Here is a 20,570-nt window from a genome sequence, read left to right as displayed (position 1 = left end):
GCTCCTGGGGGCCGGGGCCGCCCCTGGCCTTAGAAGAAGATAAAGGTCAGTCAGCCCGGTCCCAGGTTGCGGGAGCAACGTCGTTGTTGGCTTCAGATCTTCCAGTGTTCCTGTTCCCTGCCCGGCCTCCTGCTCCTGACCTTCCAGCGTTCCTGTTCCCTGCCCGGCCTCCTGCTTCTGACCTCCCAGCGTTCCTGTTCCCCGCCCGGCTCCCTGTTTCGGACCTCGCCTCTCATCTCGTGAACTCTGACTACGATCACGGTACCTTCCCCCCGGGACCAGCACAGACCAGCTTGGATGGTTTTAAAAGAGGACTGGACAAATTCATGGAGAAGGAGAAGGCTTTGCTCTGCCTCAGGGGTGGTCTGTCAATGAGGCAAGGTGAAGCCACTTGCCTCAGGCAGCAGATCTGACTCCCGCCCCTGCCGTTGCTCCATTGCCAGCTCCACCACAATGCTGTTACCTCACTGCTGCCGCTGCACCCTCACCACAGCCCCTGGCAAGGGGACAGTGGTGGTGCGGGTGGCAATGCAGGCAGGATGGTGGGGGAGGGGCAAGGGCACAGATCTTCAGTGGGGCATCATCACAGGGGCAGGTGGGGCATTGGGGGGTTGGCCTATAGCAGCAAAACCTCTCAAGCTGGCTCTGCTCTCCCTCCACTGTCAGAGGCAGCAATGCTTTTGAACACCAGTTGCTGTAAACCAGAAGGCTCCTGTGCTCAGATCCTATTTGCATGCTTCCCTTTGGGGTCGTGTAGAATCATATTAATCATTGTGGAGTTGGAAGGGGCTTCAAGGGTCATCTAGTCCAACCCCCTCCAATGCAGGAATCCCAGCTAAAGCATCCATGGCGGATGGCAATCCATGCTCTGCTTAAAAAACCTCCAAGGAAGAAGAGTCCACAGCCTGCCCCATCAGAAAGTTCTTCTTTTAAAAACAATAAATTATTAACAATTTCCACACAGCATATCAAAACATATCATTTTCATTATTTCCCCCTTTTTCTCTCCCCCCCCCCACTCCCCTCAAACCCACCCTCCCCTCCCTCAAAGGCTTCCCTCAGCTGCTCTCTCTGATTTCTCAACACATATTATTCTCTGCATGTTATAAAATTAAACAAATCCTTACATTATCTGTCTACCATGTTATCAATCAGTAAATTTGTGTATGTTTATTCAAAACCCTGCCAAGGAGTTCAGTTCATTTTGTTGTCTTTAAAATAATTTGTGAAAAGTTCCCATTCTTCTTTAAAGTCACAGTTGTCTTTATCTCGCAGTTTGTATGTCAATTTAGTCCGTTCTGCATAATTCATCAATTTCTCTTGCCACTGTTCTTTTGTCGGGATTTCCTCATTCTTCCATCTTTGTGCTATCAAGACTCTTGCCGCTGTTGTTGCATACATAAATAAATTCTTTATTTTCCTTGGCAGGTCTTGTCCTACAATCCCTAACAAAAATGCTTCTCGTTTTTTAACAAATGTCATTTTAAACATTTTCTTCAACTTATTATACATCTTTTCCCAAAAAATTTTAACTTCTTTACATTCCCACCACATATGATAAAAAGTCCCTTCTTTACATTTACAACATGTATTTGACCCAGTTTTGTACAAGAAAGTTCTTCCTGATGTTTACTTCAAATCTCCTTTCTTGTAACTTTTTTTTTTTTTTAACCAGACATCTTTATTGAAAGTTAAAAAGTACATAATTATATGTGCAATAAACATGGTGAGACGTAAATAAAAGAAATAGAAACAGAGAAACAGCACCCATGTAGAAGGGAAAGTAAAGGGAGGAGGGAGAAAAACCCAAAATTGTATACTTTACAAAGCTGTTATTGTACTTCACCAGATCTTAACCTATCACAGTATTTGTAAGAATGGATTCCAAATATCATTGAATTTGTCCATGGCAAGTCTGCATTTATATGCAAGTTGTTCACATGTTGCAAGTTTGTATAAGTCTTCAATCCAGTCATAGAAGAGAGCCACGTTTTTATTTTTCCAATTTATCAATATCAGTCTTTTTGCCATGGTAAGGGCACGGAGAGTCCATTTGTATTGTCCTTTTGTAAGGTTCCATGTGCTGGGCATATAATTCAAAAGGATATTTTGCTCTGTAAATGTAAGGTTGTTCCGTACAGTTCTGTTGATAGTTTCAGTTACCTCCTGCCAAAAATCTTTCAATATGTTGTTGTTTAGTCGTTTAGTCGTGTCCGACTCTTCGTGACCCCCTGGACCAGAGCACGCCAGGCACCCCTGTCTTGGAGCCCCTAGCATGTATTATTATTAGACAGCATAAGGAAATCTTTGCTGTAATTCAAAACTCACTTGAATACAAATTGGTAATGTTTGAAGATGATATTCTTCTGTTTATCACGAAACCTCACAGTACTGTTCCAATATCAATGCAAAATATAGATGTTTTCGCAATATCTATGGATATACTATAAACTGGTCCAAATCAGAGTTGATGTTAATAGGAAATAACTTTTTGCTTCAACTGTTTAAACAATACCAATTTCATATTTGCATATCTAGGCATATTAATACAACAAGACTTATCTAAATTAGCATCATTAAACATCAACAGAATATATCATGAGGTATCAATAGACATCGACAGATGAGAGTCATTGAACCTGACCGTGTGAAGAAAAGTCAACGCTCTTAAAATGAGCATAATACCTAGGCTAGTTTACATTTTAAGAGGAATTACACCAAAGATTTTCTTATGCTGTCTAATAATAATACATGCCAGGGGCTCCAAGCAAAGGCAAAAGTGGGCAGCCTTGCCTGGTACCTCCAGATAATGTGAAAGGTACAGACATTATGATGTTTGTCTTAACTCCCCTACTTAACTACTAGTGTAGGGGAGCAATATAATATGTTTATCCATTTTATAAAGTCAAATAGAAAACCAAATTTTTGTAGTACTTTTTCCATATATTGTCTGTGGACCTTATCAAAAGCTTTTTCCACATCTAGAGACAGTATAGCTAAATCTTCACTATTTTTGTTTAAATTTATCAAATCCACTACCAGCCTGATGTTATCTGCAGCTTGTCTCATCTTTATAAACCCTGTTTGGTAATTTTTAATAATAGTTGGTATTACTCCTTGGAGTCTATTTGTCAGTATCACTGTTAATATTTTTGTATCAATGTTTATCAAACGAATTGGGCTCTAGTTGGCAGATTGTCTGAGGTCCTTGCTGGGCTTTGGAATAACAGTAATATAAGCCTGGTTGAATAGTGTTAAGCCGATTCCTTCTCTAAATATCTGATATAATCTAGGTGACAGGAGATCAATATATTTTTTATACCATTGCACTGGAAAACCGTCTATCCCAGGTGCTTTACCAACTGCCATATTTCATATTGTTTCCCTAATCTCAACTTCTGATATTGGAGACATCATTAGTTGTTTTCATGTGTTTTCTAGCCCTGGTAGTTAAAAAAAAATAAAAAATTCCATAACCTCTTCCGGTACCTCTTCTGGTTTACTATACAGGTTCGAATAGAATTTTAGGAACTGGTTGTTAATCGCAGTTGGAGATGTATGCACCTCACCTAATTCACCACTAATTGTAATTTGAATCAATTGTCCATTTCAAACCATAACAACTATAAGGTAAAGGGACCCCTGACCATTAGGTCCAGTCGTGGCCGACTCTGGGGTTGCGGCGCTCATCTCGCTTTACAAGCCAAGGGAGCCGGCGTACAGCTTCCGGGTCATGTGGCCAGCATGACTAAGCCACTTCTGGCAAACCAGAGCAGCGCACGGAAACGCCGTTTACCTTCCCGCCGGAGCGGTACCTATTTATCTACTTGCACTTTGATGTGCTAGGTTGGCAGGAGCTGGGACCGAGCAACGGGAGCTCACCCCGTCACGGGGATTCGAACCGCCGACCTTCTGATCGGCAAGTCCTAGGCTCTGTGGTTTAACCCACAGCACCACCTGCGTCCCACAATTTGAATCAATTGTCCATTTCAAACCATAACTATAGTGGATTCTGATTAGCATATGTCCGGTAGAGACTTAAACCCAGTTTTTGGGTCATCCTATCAATGGCTACACAACCGGGAGTGAGTTGCCAGGTGTGATAGGAATGGCAGGCCTTTTGTGTCTGGTCCTGTTTGTTTGCCTGGTAAATAAAGCCTTGTCTGCAGCTCTTGCTGCAGTTCTTGTATGAGCTGCCAAAGGGGTCACACTCCTATCAGAAAAGAGATCTAGAGCTAATCATAGCAAGTATCTGTTCCTGGTGCCCTTTTCTCCCTTGCACAATGAGAACTTAAGAACATAGGAGGAGCCTGCTGGATCAGGCCAATGACCCATCTAGTCCAGCATCCTGTTCTCACAGTGGCTGACCAGATGTTTGTGGGAAACTAGCAAGTGGGACTCAAGGACAAGATCACTCTCTCCTCCTGTGGCTTTCAGCAACTGGTATTTAAAAACATTGCTGCCTCGAACTATGGAGGCAGAGCATAGCCATGTGGCTAGTAGCCATTGACAGCCTAATCCTTGGGGCCGGGAGGACTATGGGCTTACATTTGCCAAATTCAGCAACCTAGTCATAGCAGGTGCTGGGGGGTTACTGCGCTCCAAAGGGAGCTGCTGCTAATCCAGTAGAGGTCCAGAGGAGACAGACTGAAATAGTCCCTGTTTCTTCCTGGTTCTCTGATGAGCAATGGCTTCAGCTGGGCCTGCTTGCTCCTCACAAGTTGATCCTTCTGCCCTGAAGAACCCTGCTACTAAAACTGTATGCCAGCCTAATGATGTTGGGCTTTCTGCCTGGTCCACCATTGCCATTGTACCTGAGGTGCAGGGGGTGATGGGGGAGAATTGGGATTAAGGCAGGGCTCAGGATGGGGTCTCTAGTGTGGCATCTCTGAGATGGTTAAGCTAGCACAGGAGGCACAGGTCAGAGCACATGATACATACATGACACATACAGCTACCCTCATTCCCACCCTTGGATGAAAGCCTCAAACTCATGGCTCAGGAAATCCCAGAGCTTTTATTAAAGAATTCAGTGCATGACTTCTGCATCAGCTCAGGGTACAGGTTGCCTCTGATCCCTTGAACTTCTTATATGGGATGTCATAGAACAACACTTGTCAAAGAATGATTTCTAGGGTTATTCAAATAGTGGTACCTTTTATTTTTTGCAATCTAGGTTATGGCAATCAGCATAGTGGGTTAAAGCAAATGTGAGAGGTTACTGAAATGGTGCAACTTGCATTTGAGGCTCAAATTTTGAGGACCGGCCTTTCCAGATGCTTTTATCATAGCTGGTAGGAGGCATGGGGCATAAATTTGATTCAGCACACATTTAAAAGTGAAGCTACCTACTTTTGCACCTTCAAGAACAATAAGCAAGCGGAAACACCAAAAGCCTCCAAAATTTACTGTTCTCTGAATTTGGAAAGTCGGTTCTTCTCCTGCCAAGTAATGTCTACAAAATGCATACAGTAGGGTTAGGTGTGCTTAGAAATGCATACAAAAATGTATTCACTAATATAAAAATGTATTATATTAGGGAGAATTGCTTTGCAAAAATGTGTATATTAGGCAAGAATGCATTAAGACAAAATTGCATTTAAAATGCTGATGAATTTTCATGAGGACTTTGTTTTGTTTTGTTTTGTTTTGTTTTAAAAAACAGACATTGGTGCTAAAAAGCAGAGAACTGATTTTAAGAGAGAAAGTGAAATTTGCAGATTTGCCCCTCCCAATAGGATTTGTTGCTGTTCCAATCTGCTACTCAGTGGTAGAGTCCATGCCCTCTGAATCATTCAGAAACTCCATCACTTTTGCACCATCCAAACAATTCACCTAAACTTTATCCACTGTGACCTTTCAGTCCCTCCACCTGTGAGTTCCAACAGATCAGAGCCCTAAACGAAAATCCATCTTGGCTTGTGGACCACCTGAAGACTGGCTACTTTAAGCTGATTGCGTTTATCTGAGCGAAGCAGTATTTGTTGGTGCAGCGTCTGTGGGGATCTATCTGTGTCCCATGATGTGATGTCACTGTGCTCTGAAAGAATCAATCCTGGTGGCCTCATTTGGGAGGCTGTGCAGCCTTGGGCACTGGGAGTCAATAGTGCCCTTGCGTCCGTGACTTCTATGCTCATTCTTCAGCCACCCGAGACCTGATAGAGCCCCAGACTGGCTGCAGATCCCCTGAACTCAGTTTGGAGTATTTCCTGGGACGCTTCAAGCGTGAGTAGTGCAATACTTATTCAACTTTTGTAGTCCTGTCAGGTGCTGGAATTGTTCAGAAAAGAGAGAGATGGGCAGCCTGCATTAACACTGAGCACCGTGGTTTCTCCTAGCTTAGGATTTTCATTCGACAAAAAAGGACAGTGGGATATCAAAGAGGCAAAAAGCTCTCCTGGGTGCTTTAATCAACTAACAGCTTGACCTTGTGCGTGTTTAACCAAAGAAAAGGCCTATTGACTTCAGTGGTACTTACTCCATAGTAAGCCTATTTGGGATATTGCAACTTATCTTTTAAGTCTTGCAGTGTGGTGGGGCCACTTGTAAAGTCACTGCAATAGGCTGATTAAAAAACTCAGATGATTAATCAACTAAAATTTTGCCAGTTGGCTGGCAGCAGTCATAATAAATATTTAAATTAGTATTTATATTCCTTAAGCAGCTGCAATGCAACAATATTTTCTCTTAGTTGTTGGTCAGGGTGTTGCAGTAATGAAATGAATGGATTCCAGCTCTTAGTTTGCAGCGGGTGGAAGCCCTGTTGGCTGCTGGTTCAGTCTCAAAGTGACTTTGGAGGGGATTGATTTTCCTGCCATGAGCAATCACCCTTTCATTTTCAGACACCCATGAAGGGCAATCAGGGCACATGAAATAATTAGCAAACTAATATGCATTCGTGATTTATTTTATTTTATTTTTTAAAAAAAGACTCAGATACTCTGCAGGTCCTATACAGGGAAAGATGCCACAGAATAGAAATTTGAACCTATGGCTTAAGCTGAGCCTTGGAAGAAACACTCTTTGTGGATGAATATGCTGCTGTTCAATAATTCTGCCTTAATAAGTAGACTGTGTGACCTACATCTCTCAAGCAGCAGATGAGGTGATAAACTTGTGTGCGCCTGGGCCACTTTAGATTGCAGGTGGCAGCTGGTTGAATGATCCTCCATAACTCCCCCCCCCCCCCCCGTAAAACTAGACACAAAGGGAAAGGGTGCTAGCTTAGATTTCCCAGTGCCATTCATGTTTTCTAGGTTCAGGGCATTCAAAAAAATAAGTATGGGGGAGTGTCATTCAGTCACATGAGTCCCCACCTCTATTTGCCTCCTTGTTCGATTATTTATTCATTTTATTTATATCCTGCCCTTCCTCCGAAAGGAGCCCAGGGTGGCAAACAACAAGCAAAAACACTATAAAAACATCTTTAAAACAATTCCAGTACAGAAGCAGACCTCAACTTTGAAACGTGTTGAAGGAAGGTCTTCAGCAGGCAATTAAAAGGCAGCCTAGGAGGTTGTGCCTGCGTAACATTCCAGGAGAGCAAATTTGAAAGGGCAGGGGCCGCTACACAAAAGGCCCGGTTCCTACACTGTGTGGAACAGGCCTCCTGATAAGAAAGCACCTGCAAGAGGCCCTCACCTCAGCTGGGTATATAAGGAGTGAGGTGATCTTTCTGGTTATCCTGGTCCCAAGCCATGGCATCTCCAGGTAGGGCTGGGAGAGACTGCTACCTGAAACCTTGGAGAGCTGGTGCCTATGACCATTGTAGACAGTGCTAAGCTAGGTGGTCTGGGGCAGTAAAAGGCAGCTTCCTATGATGGGGTTCCTATACGTGACAAATGCTAATGGGTAAAGGATGCTCTTGTGCCAGTTCCCTAAGCCTCTGCTTAGTTCGCCTTCCCTGGCAAAATGGAGTTCACTAGCATGAAGAAGCCTTAAAATGATGGTGAGGGAAAGCCCCTTGCTGACACTTACATTGGTTGTGACTAATCACTGGCTTGCATGATCAGGCTGATGCCATTTTTAGAAGTGCAAAACACCATCACAAAGACTAGCACATCAGCAATCACTCAATTTGCCATCTTCTCTGATTTCTTGGCCAGTTACCCGCTGAATCAGAAATTTCTGTTTTCTTCTGCCCCGCTGGGATTCACAGGTAAAAGGTTAACAGCCAATGCTACGTGGAGGAAATTTGATTACCTATTTACTATTTATGATTTTACTGCTATTTACTGCTCACATGCCCAAATGGCTTCTGAGCGGTTTGCAAGTGTAAAATCAATTACAAAATCCATCAGTTATTAAAAGGCACACACAATAAGACAATTTAAAAAAAATGTAATTAAAATATACCAAAAAAAACAACAAAAGCTAGTTAAAAAGCATAATTTAAACAGTTAAACTATTGTGAAAAACTTAACTGCAAAGCAACCTTACCAACCCACCCTGCAAAAACTATGGAGAACTAGTTGAGTAGTCCCAGAATCCAGAATTGTCCCTGTCACCCCTCCCCAACAAATAATATTTTTGATTTATTTATTTCAACAACTTCTGCTGCCCGTAACACCATAGTTTATAAGCTTTGTGTTATAAGGTTATGTTGATATTGATACTGATATACGTTCCAGTTTTGTTATTGCTGAATTGCTATTGAGACAGTGGGTTTTATTTGGGCTGCCATACATCTGGAATTTCCTGGACATAGCTGGAATTCGTCTGTCAAAAATTGTCGAATTTTTGGGTGGAATTTTTTGGAACCCGGTTAAAATGTCCGGGGAAACCCAGGTGTATGGCAGCCCATATTGGCATATTGGAAGTGTTGATTTTTTTTGGAGAATGTCCTTAAAAAAATAGGTTAAAAACTCTTTTATATATATATTGCCCCCCCCCCAGCAGCTTAGCAATTTTGCAACAACTTTTGTATCTGGATTTTCACTTTTTGAAATATGGCAACCCTTGTTTTGTGATTTATTGTTCTCATTGTTATTGTAAGCCACTTTGGGCATCATTTTTTGTAGAAAGGAAGCATACAAATAAAATGGAGGTGATGGTGTATGATGGCGCTAATGTCATACAGGACTCTAATTTGCCTACTGCATTGAGGCTTACCAAAATCTGATCTAGAGATCTGGATAAAAGGACGTCCAATTTTTTAAAGGGACAGGATTGCTCTGTTGGGAAGTTCCTTACAGGAGAGAGAGAGGAAGAAAGATGGGGTGAAAATGTGCCAGCTTGACTACATTGTGTTGATGACACTGCCATTGTTTTCATAGATAGCTAAGACAGGGGTGTGGAGGAGCTCTCTCTTATGTTGTGTAGGTCCTGATGAGAAATAACAATAAAAATGATTTTCTTACAAAACCAAACCCAGAAGACTTTAATTGTTCATAGAATCATAGAATCATAGAATCATAGAGTTGGAAGAGACCACAAGGGCCATCGAGTCCAACCCCCTGCCAAGCAGGAAACACCATCAGAGCACTCCTGACATATGGTTGTCAAGCCTCTGCTTAAAGACCTCCAAAGAAGGAGACTCCACCACAATCCTTGGCAGCAAATTCCACTGTCAAACAGCTCTTACTGTCAGGAAGTTCTTCCTAATGTTTAGGTGGAATCTTTTTTCTTGTAGTTTGGAGCCTCCTACTCTTTGTACTCTAAGCATCCCCTGATTGGCCATGATGGATGATGAAGATGCAATGAGCGAGAGAGGCCTCAGCACCTCCAGGATGAGATATGATGATGAAGATGGTAGGTTGACTCCATGTGTCACAGTTTGATCTGTCTGCCTTCCATTGTGGCCACTAGCGAAGGCATGCACCCTTGTACACTCCCTTTTTATGGTGCAACTGAACATCAGCATGAAGAAAAGACAGTCATACCTTGGAAGTCAAACAGAATCCATTCTGGAAATCCCTTTGACTTCCAAAACCAAAGCACGGCTTTTGATTAGCTTCAGGAAGCTCCTGCAGCCAATCAGAAGTCGCAGAAGCCCTGTTTGGATTCCAAAAATTGTTCACAGACCAGAACACTCGCTTCCACGTTTATGGCGTTCAGGAGCCAAAATGTTCGAGAATTAAGATGTTCAAAAACCAAGGTACAACTGTATTGTCCTCACATGTTTTCCCTGTTCAGCTTCTATTATTATTATTATTATTATTATTATTATTATTATTATTTCGCTTGTTAAAATGACCCAAAGTGACTTACAAACACACCAGAAATACTAAACTAATCGTAATAAACACAATCAACAAAAACCTTTATGGCCACAAAACTCGGAAAATCCGAGCATCAGAAGAGCCTGCAGGGTTATTGGCATATCCAGTCCAGCATCCTGTTCTCAAATTGGCCAACAATACACCTGTGGGAAACCTACAAGCAGGACTGAAGTACAACAGCACTCTCCCCTCCAATGGTTTCCCGCAAGTGGGATTCAGAAACATTGCTTCCTCTAACTACAGAGGCAAAGCAGAACCATCAGAGTGGGCTGGGGCAACCTAGCCAGATGGGCAGGGCACAATTACAGACCTTCCAAGCATCCCATTTTATGGGGCATCTGAACATCAGCATGAAGAAAATATCACCCTTGCATGCTTTCCCTGTTCAGCTTCTATTATTATTATTATTATTATTAATTTATTATTAATTAATTATTATTAATTATTAATTTTATTTATTTATTATTAATTAATTAATTAATTATTAATTAATTAACTTGTTGAAATGACATACAGTAGTACCTTGGTTCCCAAACTTAATCCGTTCCGGAAGTCTGTTCCAAAACCAAAGCGTTCTAAAACCAAGGCACGCTTTCCCATAGAAAGTAATGCAAAACGGATTAATCCGTTCCAGACTTTTAAACACAACCCCTAAAACAGCAGTTTAAAATGTATTTTACTATCAAATGAGACCACTGATCCATAAAATGAAAGCAATAATCAATGTACTGTACTATAAAATAAATATGACAGTATTGTAGATGATAAAAATTAAAATTATTGTTTTTTCTTAGGTGCACTGATGATAGTCATTTTTTGGATGGGGGGGCTTGTATCCATTTCTGCAATCACACAATCAATCAATCAGTAGCTGAACTGGGTTCCACACAGTCACAAAAACAAGTCACAAAAAATAAAGTCACAAGCCACAGTCACAATTCAGTCCCATAAAACAAAGAACAAGTCACAGTCAGAAAAATGAAAAAGCCACACAAACAAAAATGCAAAAAAAAATAGCAAAAACAAAAGCTCCAAATATTACCTCTGCGTTGCGTGGGTTCTCAGGACTCAACAGCCAACAGACTCAACAGGAAGGCTCTTTTTTAAAAACAAAAAACAAACGACAAATGGAACACACTCAACAGGACGCGGAACATGTTCATCTTCCAAGGCAAAGTTCACAAACCGGAACACCCACTTCTGGGTTTGCAGCATTCTATTTCCAAGTTGTTCATAAACTAAACTGTTCTAAAACCAAGGTACCACTGTAATAAAACTTTAAACATATTTTTTTAAAAAAAGCAGGGCTGCCTTCAGATTTTTTCCAATGGTGGTATTTCGGGGGTCACATAACTCCATACCCTCCAACAGAGCCAGGGACAGAATGAAAGAGAGCCCAAGAGATTTGTTGGGAATGATTTTGGAGCTTTGCCTTGTGGGCCTTTCTCTTTCTTCCCCCTCTGATCCTCCCTCCCTTGCACTCTCTCTTTGCCTCTGTCTTCTTCCTCTTCCTAGCAGATTACCATTCCATCTACATTGGGGTGCCAGTGCCACGGGGCTACAGGAGAAAGAGGCGCAGGAGGAGATCGTCGTCCAGTCGGGACAAGAACGGCGACAGTGAGAGGCATTATGAGCGCCAGGACCGCTCAGACACAGACGACGGGGGCAGGATCAGCTATGAGAATGGAAACGACAATGCCAGCAGGACTAGTGAGTGGGAAAAGGGGGAGACATAAAGCTCAGAATTCCTTAGGATCATCATGATTATCTCTGCATCACTGCTATCAGTATACATGGTACTGTAAACCAGTGGCGTAGCGTGGGTTGTCAGCACCCGGGGCAAGGCAAGTAATTTGCGCCCCCTAACCCGTGGATTTGCGCCCCCTAACCCGTGGATTTGCGCCCCCTAACCCTAACCCCCAGATGTTGCGCCCAGTGCGGCCGGCCCCCCCTGCGCCCCCCACGCTACGCCACTGCTGTAAACACAGTATTGGCTCCAGGTTTCGGAGGAGGTGCGCCCGTCCTGCAGCAGGTCCCGGGGGCTCTTGTCATTGGGTCCCCAGCAAATGCCCAACCATGCCAACCCTTGCTGCCAACCCTGTGGGAATGTTCTGGGGTGCAGGAGAGGATATATTGACTAATTATATCCTTATCCAACTTGCGCTAACAAGTTCCCAAAATATCAGCAGAGTTTATGACATTCCCCTTTTAGTTCGCAACGGTAACGTCTGCACAGGTTCACTAGAACCTCTATAATAATTACTCTGGTAATTTCCCCTTTGTTCCCTCTTAAAATACAAGACACGCCACAGTCTTCATAAAAGTATAAAAGAGTTTACTCACGTTCTGTTCACAATATGATCCCAGAAGGCAGACAGCTTAAAAAAGGTTACATACACTTAGAATCTATCTTATAGGAAGATAGTACTGTCCTCTCTTGGCTGAGAGCCAAGAGGGCGTGTTGCTCCTTCAGAAGATGAAGATGAGAGAGAGAGATATGGCTGCCTGCCCTGTGCTTTTATCATTTACCTGCACAGGTGAGGCCACACCCACCTCTGGTCACATGCGGAGGAAGTCCGTCCCCAGGAAGTTTACCTGCTTGCTAGACAGACATCCCTCCCCATGTTCTAACTCTAGGAATGTTGTCATTGACTGCTCCTGTGTTTACATCCCACAAACCCTGCCTAAGTGAAAGACAAGTCGCTGCCTCTGGGAGCCCACAAGCTAAATTTTGACAGTGGAGAGGGAGGGCAAGTGATCACAATTCCTTGCAGTCTGCATGAAAAAGGAAAAAGGAACAACACCTGATTTCCACACAGCTCATCATGCATTATTTGGGGAGTGAGGTAGAGGCTGCAGAATCAGGAAGAAGTTGAAAACACATCTCTACAAGAAATAAGTTGGTGGCTCTGCATATGCAATCAGATCTCTCTTGCCAAGATCATCCAGTCCCACTCCCTACCTGCACTTGAGGGTGGGGTTGGTTTGTTTTTTGCAGATTAACGTTTGCAAGACAGATCACATTATGCTACCAAAAAAAGGAAGGCTGCATGCTCTCTTTGACTAAGGAGCCAGCAGAACCATAGCTAGGTGATCTTGCGCCCCTAGCAGAACTGTCCAGATTGCGCCCCCTGGCCACTGACAAGTTAGCTCTTCTTTCCACCTCTCCTCCAAACCCCCCCATTCAATTCACCCTCTATTTAAAACTTTTTCTTATGAGGCAATAATCAATATTTTTATTTATGGACATAAAGGTAAAGGTACCCCTCCCCGTACAGGCCAGTCGTGTCCGACTCTAGGGTTGTGCGCCCATTTCACTTAAGAGGCCGGGGGCCAGCGCTGTCCACAGACACTTCCGGGTCACGTGGCCAGCGTGACGAAGCTGCTCTGGCGAGCCAGCACCAGCGCAGCACACGGAAACGCCGTTTACCTTCCCACTATAAAGCGGTACCTATTTATCTACTTGCACTTAAGGGTGCTTTCGAACTGCTAGGTGGGCAGGAACTGGGACCGAAAGACGGGAGCTCACCCCGCCGCTGGGATTCGAACCGCTGACCATACGATCAGCAAGTCCTAGGCACTGAGGTTTTACCCACAGTGCCACCCGCATCCCTAATTGGGACATATTTTTATATGGACATATTTTTAGCCAATTTTGTGCCCCCCTCTCACCTGTGCCCCTGGCAGGGGCCCACCTGGCCACCCTCTCACTATGGCCCTGGGAGCCAGAACTCCATTGTTGCTTGAAAGCTTAAAATTAAAACGGAGAGAGAGATGTTTGGGATAAAGTATCTGTTTGCTGTAGGAAACCCAGAAGTGAAGAGAACACACACACGGTTTACCATTTTAATATCCTCCATTGCGAATGGCAGAGTCTGCAGACTTTGCTTTGGAGGCCAACATGGAATTGTTCACTCGCCTAGTCTGTAAGCTCCTTAGGAAAGCTTAGCATTTTGCATACCAAAATAGTTGTCTGCTTTCCATGGTGCACTCAGTAAGGAACTTTGCTTGGGTTTTACAAAATCATTAGCACAATGTCCGTCATTAGGGTGGGCAGGGGCGGCCAGAGGCCAAGAAGTTGCAAGGATCCTGGGAGGGGCAGACCAGTGTGCCTCTTTGTTCTGCACACAGAGACACACGGCACTACCCATCTCAACTCTCTGGTGAGGCCCTTCTCCATGGCTAGCTCAGCCACTCAGTGTTTGGGGCAAAGGCCAATATTTGCCCCCTATCTCACACTGTGAAATCCCCAATAGAACACTGCATGATGTTTTCATAGGAGTGAAGTAATGATGGATATTCATTAAGGGGCAAAGGTTAAACCAGTCATCTGCTCTTGTTGTCCTCTTGTGTTAGACAACTGCTTTTTACTGTTGTAAATCCAATATCCACAATTGGAGGTGGCGATGCTTCTGTATACCAGTTACTGGAACCCACAGGAGGGAAGAGGGCTCTTGACCTTAGATCCTGTTTGTGGGTTTTCCTGTGGGTTTTCTGGTTGGCCACTGTGAGAACAGAGTGCTGGACTAGATGGACAATTGGCCTCATCCAGCAGCTTCTGATTCCCTGAGACTGATGCTTTACCTACCGGTATTTTGTTTGTCAGAATTAACGAATTAACAAAATTTGTTTCTACTAAGGATTGAGATCCAAATCTTAAATTCCTGTAATTTCGGGTACAGCTCCCTCCATAGTGGCTAGAATTGGATTGAAATTGTTGATATCATAATCTATGGTGTGATCACACTTGGAATACTGTGTACATTTCTGGTTGCCTCACCTCAAAAGAACATGGTGGAGCTGGAATAGGTTCAGAAAAGTCCAGTCAAAATGATCAAGAGGAAGGAGCAACATTACAGTATTTGGGGTGTTTGATTGAGGGAGGAGAGAATAAAGGGACACAATAGAAGGGCATTAGGATATGGATTCCATGTGGAAAGTGGACAGAGAGGTATTTTTCTTCCTCTGCAATTATATTAGAATTTGTGGGTATCCAGTGAAAATGAATGCCGGAAGATTCAGGACTGATAAAAGGAAGTGTTTCTTGGCACAACACATAGTTAAACTGTGGAAATGGCTCCTTCTGGGCTCAGAGGGATGGCCACCAACAGAGATGGCTGTAATAGAGGATTAGACAAATTCATGCAGGAGAGGGATATTGATGGCTGTGTTTTCCTGCACTGTTGGAGAAAGTTCTTGTTGGCATCCGTCTGTCTCAAGCATAGCAGCCAACTCCTAGGGGCCATGGGGGCTTTGGCCCCCACAATAAAATATTTGAGGGGACCGGCCCCGCACAAAGTTGATGGGCATTCCCATTCAAATGGTGCGTGTGCACTGCGTCATAAGATCAATTATGCAGGGCTGGGTTTGCCTGGGCCCCCACAATATTTTATCCAAGTTGGCTTCCTCAGAATAGTTTGCAGCAGGCGTTGTCATGTTTAACATTTCTGGCTGTGAAGGGATTACATATACTTTTAAAAGGTCCTGTTGTTTTCCATCTTCTCTGTCTACCTCACTCCTCTCACTACCCCCCCCCCATCACCAACAGGCCCACCTCTTCTGAGGCATCGCGTTTATTTGGTAAGTTCACGTCATGAGAGCTGAGGGCAAAGGAAAGGGCTTCGTATGCCCTATAATCTGCTCAGTAAGCTGTGGAGTTTAACTACACAGGGTGGATAAAATAAGTCTGAGGGTCTTGTTTTTTGCTGCTGCTGCTGCATTTTGGTTGGGGTTTTTTTGGGGGTGGGGTGTGTGTGTGTGTGTAGTGCTGTGAATATTTCTTCAGCCAGGAAAAAAATGGGGGACAGATTCCAAACATTTCCAGGTAGGAAATCATTTCACATATTTTCAGTATCTTGGGGTCTGGAAAGCCCTTTGGCTTTCACCTGAGAGTTTTTTGTAGTCTGCCTTGCGGTCTTGTTGAAGGTTTTGTTACGATCTCCTGCTTAGGAGTCTTGATTTGCCTTTTCATCTCTTTACAGCCCAAGGGGAGGTTGGGTACTGTATCTGACACTCCCAAAGGAACAAATTTGGACTGCGGATGGCAACCCCCAGGGGCTGTGGCGCAACCAAATTCTTTCCCCTTAGACAGGTGTCTAAATGTAAGACAAAGGAGCATTTTGGAAACTGTGGTGGCTGAAATGGTGCACTGTCCACTCAGATGAGAGGCACCGAAAAGAATGTGATAGACAACTCCTCCATGTAAAGCTACATGGATGCCTAAGCAAGTGTTGTGCATAAAGGTCAGAGGTAAAAGGACTGGTGTTTTAAATCAGCATTTCTATTCATACTGTAATTTCAGGTGTGCATTTGGATTTGCTGCTGTCTTTTCTTCCTCTCTATCTGATAGCCCCCATATGTTCTTCTTCAAAAGAGTCTAGGAATCTTTTTTTAAAAAAAGAAGTGCAAAAATTCTGTGTCTAGTTTGATTTGAAGCAAAGGAAACCAGATGTCTGTGTTTATGAGTGATGGAAAGCAGGTATGCTGCTAGAACATGTCATCAGCTGTTAATGAAGAGGGAGATTGAGATATTTTGTGTCTACATCCTCTCTGTGGATTAGCTAGTGCTGAAAATTTTTGATTCTATGATACAATTTGCTGTGCAGCCTTCATCTGCCATACATATCTATTTCTTCCTATGCAAAGATTTATGTGATATAATTAGCTAGTCCTGAGGGGTAGCTAATACATTTGGGTCTGAGATTTAGTAGGCAGAAGCCTGTTTTATCAGATGCATGAAGCTGGCAGAAAAGGTAGTGGCTATATAAATGCATGAGCTGAGATACAGGGTAAGGAAAAGCAAGTAAAAAATAAATAAACTGTGATCTGATACTGGAGGTATGAGACATGTAAGCCATGCATGTGTGCTGGAACTTCAAAGTACCTAAGAAGCAGTTCTGATAACATCAAATGAAGGACAACTGGGGTTTTTTTTTTTTTGTAGTGTGAGCCTTGTACATTTGCACCATGAAATACAGTGTTACTGAATTCCAGGACCAAAGCATCTCTTTCCCAAATTCCCCTTGCATCTTTTGTGTTGAAGTATCAAAGGCCCTCAGAGTATCCCAGTAGACCAGACTGCTTTCTGTATGCTCTCTGTTTCAACCAGCCTTCCCCAACATAAAGTCTAAATAAACATAGCAGTTACAAGATCTCCATTTGCAGAAGCAAATATACAACCTTCCTATAACTTCCATCGTCCCCAAAATATGCATCCAAATCACTGTGGGGTCTGTATCTGAGACTAAGGTACTGCTTGCTGCTCATACCAGTGACAGGCAGTCTCGGGGCGTGAGTACCCATGTGCCACTCCAACAAATATATCTTCTTAATCATCTCTCTCTGCAAGAGAGTACAGTGGTACCTCGGGTTAAGAAATTGATTCGTTCTGGAGGTCCGTTCTTAACCTAAAACTGTTCTTAACCTGAAGCACCACTTTAGCTAATGGGGCCTCCTGCTGCCGCCGCACTGCCGCTGCACCGCCGCTGCATGATTTCTGTTCTCATCCTGAAGCAAAGTTCTTAACCCAAGATCCTGGTAATATTTCTGGCTTAGCGGAGTCTGTAACCTGAAGCGTATGTAACCTGAATCGTATGTAACCCGAGGTACCACTGTAGCTGTAAAGCAGGGGTGACTACTAGCTCCTAGCCCTCTGGGCCCATTTCACTGGCCCACAGAGCCCCCACCAATTTTTCTGGCAATGGCAATATGAGGAGAAATATTTAAAGACACCACAGTGCTGAGGTGGGCAAATCACCCCCTCCTCATTCCTCAGATTGAGCACCTGATGAGCAGAAAGGGGGGGACCTCCAGCAGAGGAGTGAGAGGGGGTCTGTGTGTAGGTATCTGCCTCTGTGTGTACATGTCCCATGTACATGTGAGAGTGCACATGAGAGATTGTGGCCCCCAGAAAAGAATGTGGCCCTTAGGCCCCAAAATACTAGCCCCCACTGCCTTAAATACGTGAGCATCTGAGGCACTTTTGAAATATAATGTCTTTAGATATAAACATAATCAGTGTTTTAAGTTTTTTTTAAACCCTCCAATCCATAGTTGTTCTATTGAATCAGAGCTCCGAAAGATTTAACCTGCTTCTTTCGGAATCCTCCTTTTAAGATGGAAGATACCCCCATCGCCCAACAGGAGCAATCAAAAATGGATTGCGTTTTGCAGACCTTCTGGTTCCTTCAGTGATAGAGTTTAAAGCTCCCCCCCCCCCGGCCACCTTCCAGGTGTGTTTTATACTTGGCAAACACAGCTAGGCTTCAGTGCCTTTGTTGGTTTGACTGCAAAGAAAGAAAGGTCTCGTAGGTGAATGAGCACTAAGAATTTGCCCTGGCTGTTCTGTTTCCTGCCCTCCACAGCCGCTCTCTCCGCTTTCGCAAATGGCTCTTTGTCAGCACCAGTGACCCCAATCAGAAACCCAACACAAGCAGGTTTAGAGAGAGGAAAGACCTGTAAAACGACCCTAAGATCATCCATTCACACAATATTGAATGATGAAGTTTCCTCCAGTCGGATAGAATGCCTCGTGGATCCCAGCAAAAGCTGAATGCAGCCGAGGTTACGTGTTGCCCATAGACAGATCGGCTTAGGCCTTAAGCTGGGGAAATGGGAAAGGAAAGAAAAAAACCCCTTATTTTCTATTTAAATGTCCTCCTTTGTTTTCTGTTTGTTTCAGTGACCCGTAGTTTTGCTGTGATGTTTTTTAATTATTATTTTGGGTTTTGTTCTTCTAATGCAGTAGCACACAGTTGAAATGAACAAGCAGCTAATATGCCAGTTAACTGGTTAAGCTTCTGGAGCGGATGCAAAGTGGGAGGGGGGGACCCTTACTTTTTTACTTTTTTTAAAGCAGACACATAGAATTGTAGAGTCCTGGTGACTCTGTGCTTCCTCCAGTGTCAGAAACAGTAACCCTTTGAATGCCAGTTGCTGGAGGACATTAGGAGGAAAGAGCTGCTGCCCTCATGCGCACCTGCTCTGTGGCACCCAGGGGCCACTGTGGAAAGCCAGATGGGGGAGCAGAGTGGTCCTTAGGATCTTAATCCCCACCCATCCCCCACAGCCTCGTTGTTTTAGGATTTAATAATGGCTGCTTATTGTGCACCCTTTGGCACCATGGAAACATGATTTCTAAATTTTAAATAAATGAATAAGGAAAGTGAATAAATAATGAATAAGGAAATGAATAAATGCAAATCCAAGAATCTCTTGTTCCCAGGAAAGATCTTCTGGTCTCCTGGGATATCGTAATGAACCATTAAAAAGGAAAAACTTTTTTTTTATTATTTGCTTGTGCTGTACCAGAAACATTCAGATTGATTGACTGGTCACTTTTATATCCAGCCTTTTCTCTCGCTTCCTTTCTCTTTCTCTTTCTCTCACCTCAAGAAAGCATCACTTTAAATCAGAACACCTTAATCAAAAATGAATGTGCCTCCAAATGAATGTGAACATTTGCATGGCTGTTCTCCATGAGCCAGTCATGTGGCCCCTTTGGAAGGGAATCTGATGAGTAAAATTCTGCACAGGAAGGTTTGGAGGAAGTCTTGGAAGCAAAGAATCAGAATTGCAATTCTCCATAAGTGATTATCATCACATACTCTAAAAAGGGATACACTTTATAAAAATGTGCAGAATGCAGCTGCAAGAGATTTGAGGGGAACAGTATACTATAGACAGATCATATAATCCGTATCTGGTATGAACTGTTCTGGCTGCCAATTCAATACTGAAGTCAATTCAATGGTTTTTTTTTTCCCCATTGAAAGCCCTGAACAGTTTAGGAGCCAGATTCTTGAAGGAGCCCCTCCACCTATATATGCTGGCTTGGGCCTCACATTCTGCAGGAGAGATCCTTCTCATGTGGGATGGGGCTCCTCTATGACGGTGCCCTGGTAGTCCCACTCCTTTCTCCCAGGGGAAACTGCTCTTTAGCGCTCAGTCAGAGCAAACAGCCATTCGAGTTTGGGCAGGACTGGTGTTTGCTCTGATTTAGAGAGAAAGAGCAGGTTTTCCCTGCGAAAGGGGCAGCATCAAGGGAAAACGACTCAGCCCCGTGCTTTCTAGACATGAGACAAACGGAATTGTGGGTGAGCCCTTAGTTGGTTAAAGTGCCATTGGTAGGTTAATTTCAGCACAACTTCTCTAGCTTGGGAATATATGTTTCTTAAAGGAGCTTCACTCCATATAGCGTTCCACACATTTTCTGCTATTGGGAACTTTAAGTCCTTCACCAAAACCTCTTGCCAGCATGCCTGTGGAACAGAAGGTAATTTTTTCACTGTTTTTATTCACTGTGGGCTCATCCACATTTCTGCTTTCCCGTGCCTAGAGAAGTTTTCCACT

General features: G+C 43.5%; 1 protein-coding gene across 3 annotated transcripts in view; it reads left to right on the top strand.

The window, feature by feature from the left end:
• The first annotated feature begins 6,154 nt into the window (after window positions 1-6,154).
• SLC4A5 (solute carrier family 4 member 5) overlaps window positions 6,155-20,570 on the top strand; it is an 84,821-nt gene continuing 70,405 nt past the window's right edge. Inside the window, exons 1-3 of one of the 3 annotated variants that reach the window (XM_079987441.1) lie at window positions 6,155-6,225; window positions 9,662-9,750; window positions 11,736-11,930. In XM_079987441.1, the coding sequence (XP_079843567.1) occupies window positions 9,678-9,750; window positions 11,736-11,930 (268 nt within the window). In that variant the 5' untranslated portion in view covers window positions 6,155-6,225; window positions 9,662-9,677. Of the gene's footprint in view, window positions 6,226-9,661; window positions 9,751-11,735; window positions 11,931-15,765; window positions 15,801-15,889; window positions 16,045-20,570 lie in introns of those variants that run through there. The other 2 variants (XM_079987443.1, XM_079987442.1) reach the window with 2 other exon arrangements.

This window comes from Podarcis cretensis (genome assembly GCF_951804945.1).
Source record: "Podarcis cretensis genome assembly, chromosome: 8".
NCBI lineage: Eukaryota > Metazoa > Chordata > Lepidosauria > Squamata > Lacertidae > Podarcis > Podarcis cretensis.
Note: the sequence above shows the minus strand (reverse complement) of the source record. Positions and strands in the feature narration are given on the sequence as shown.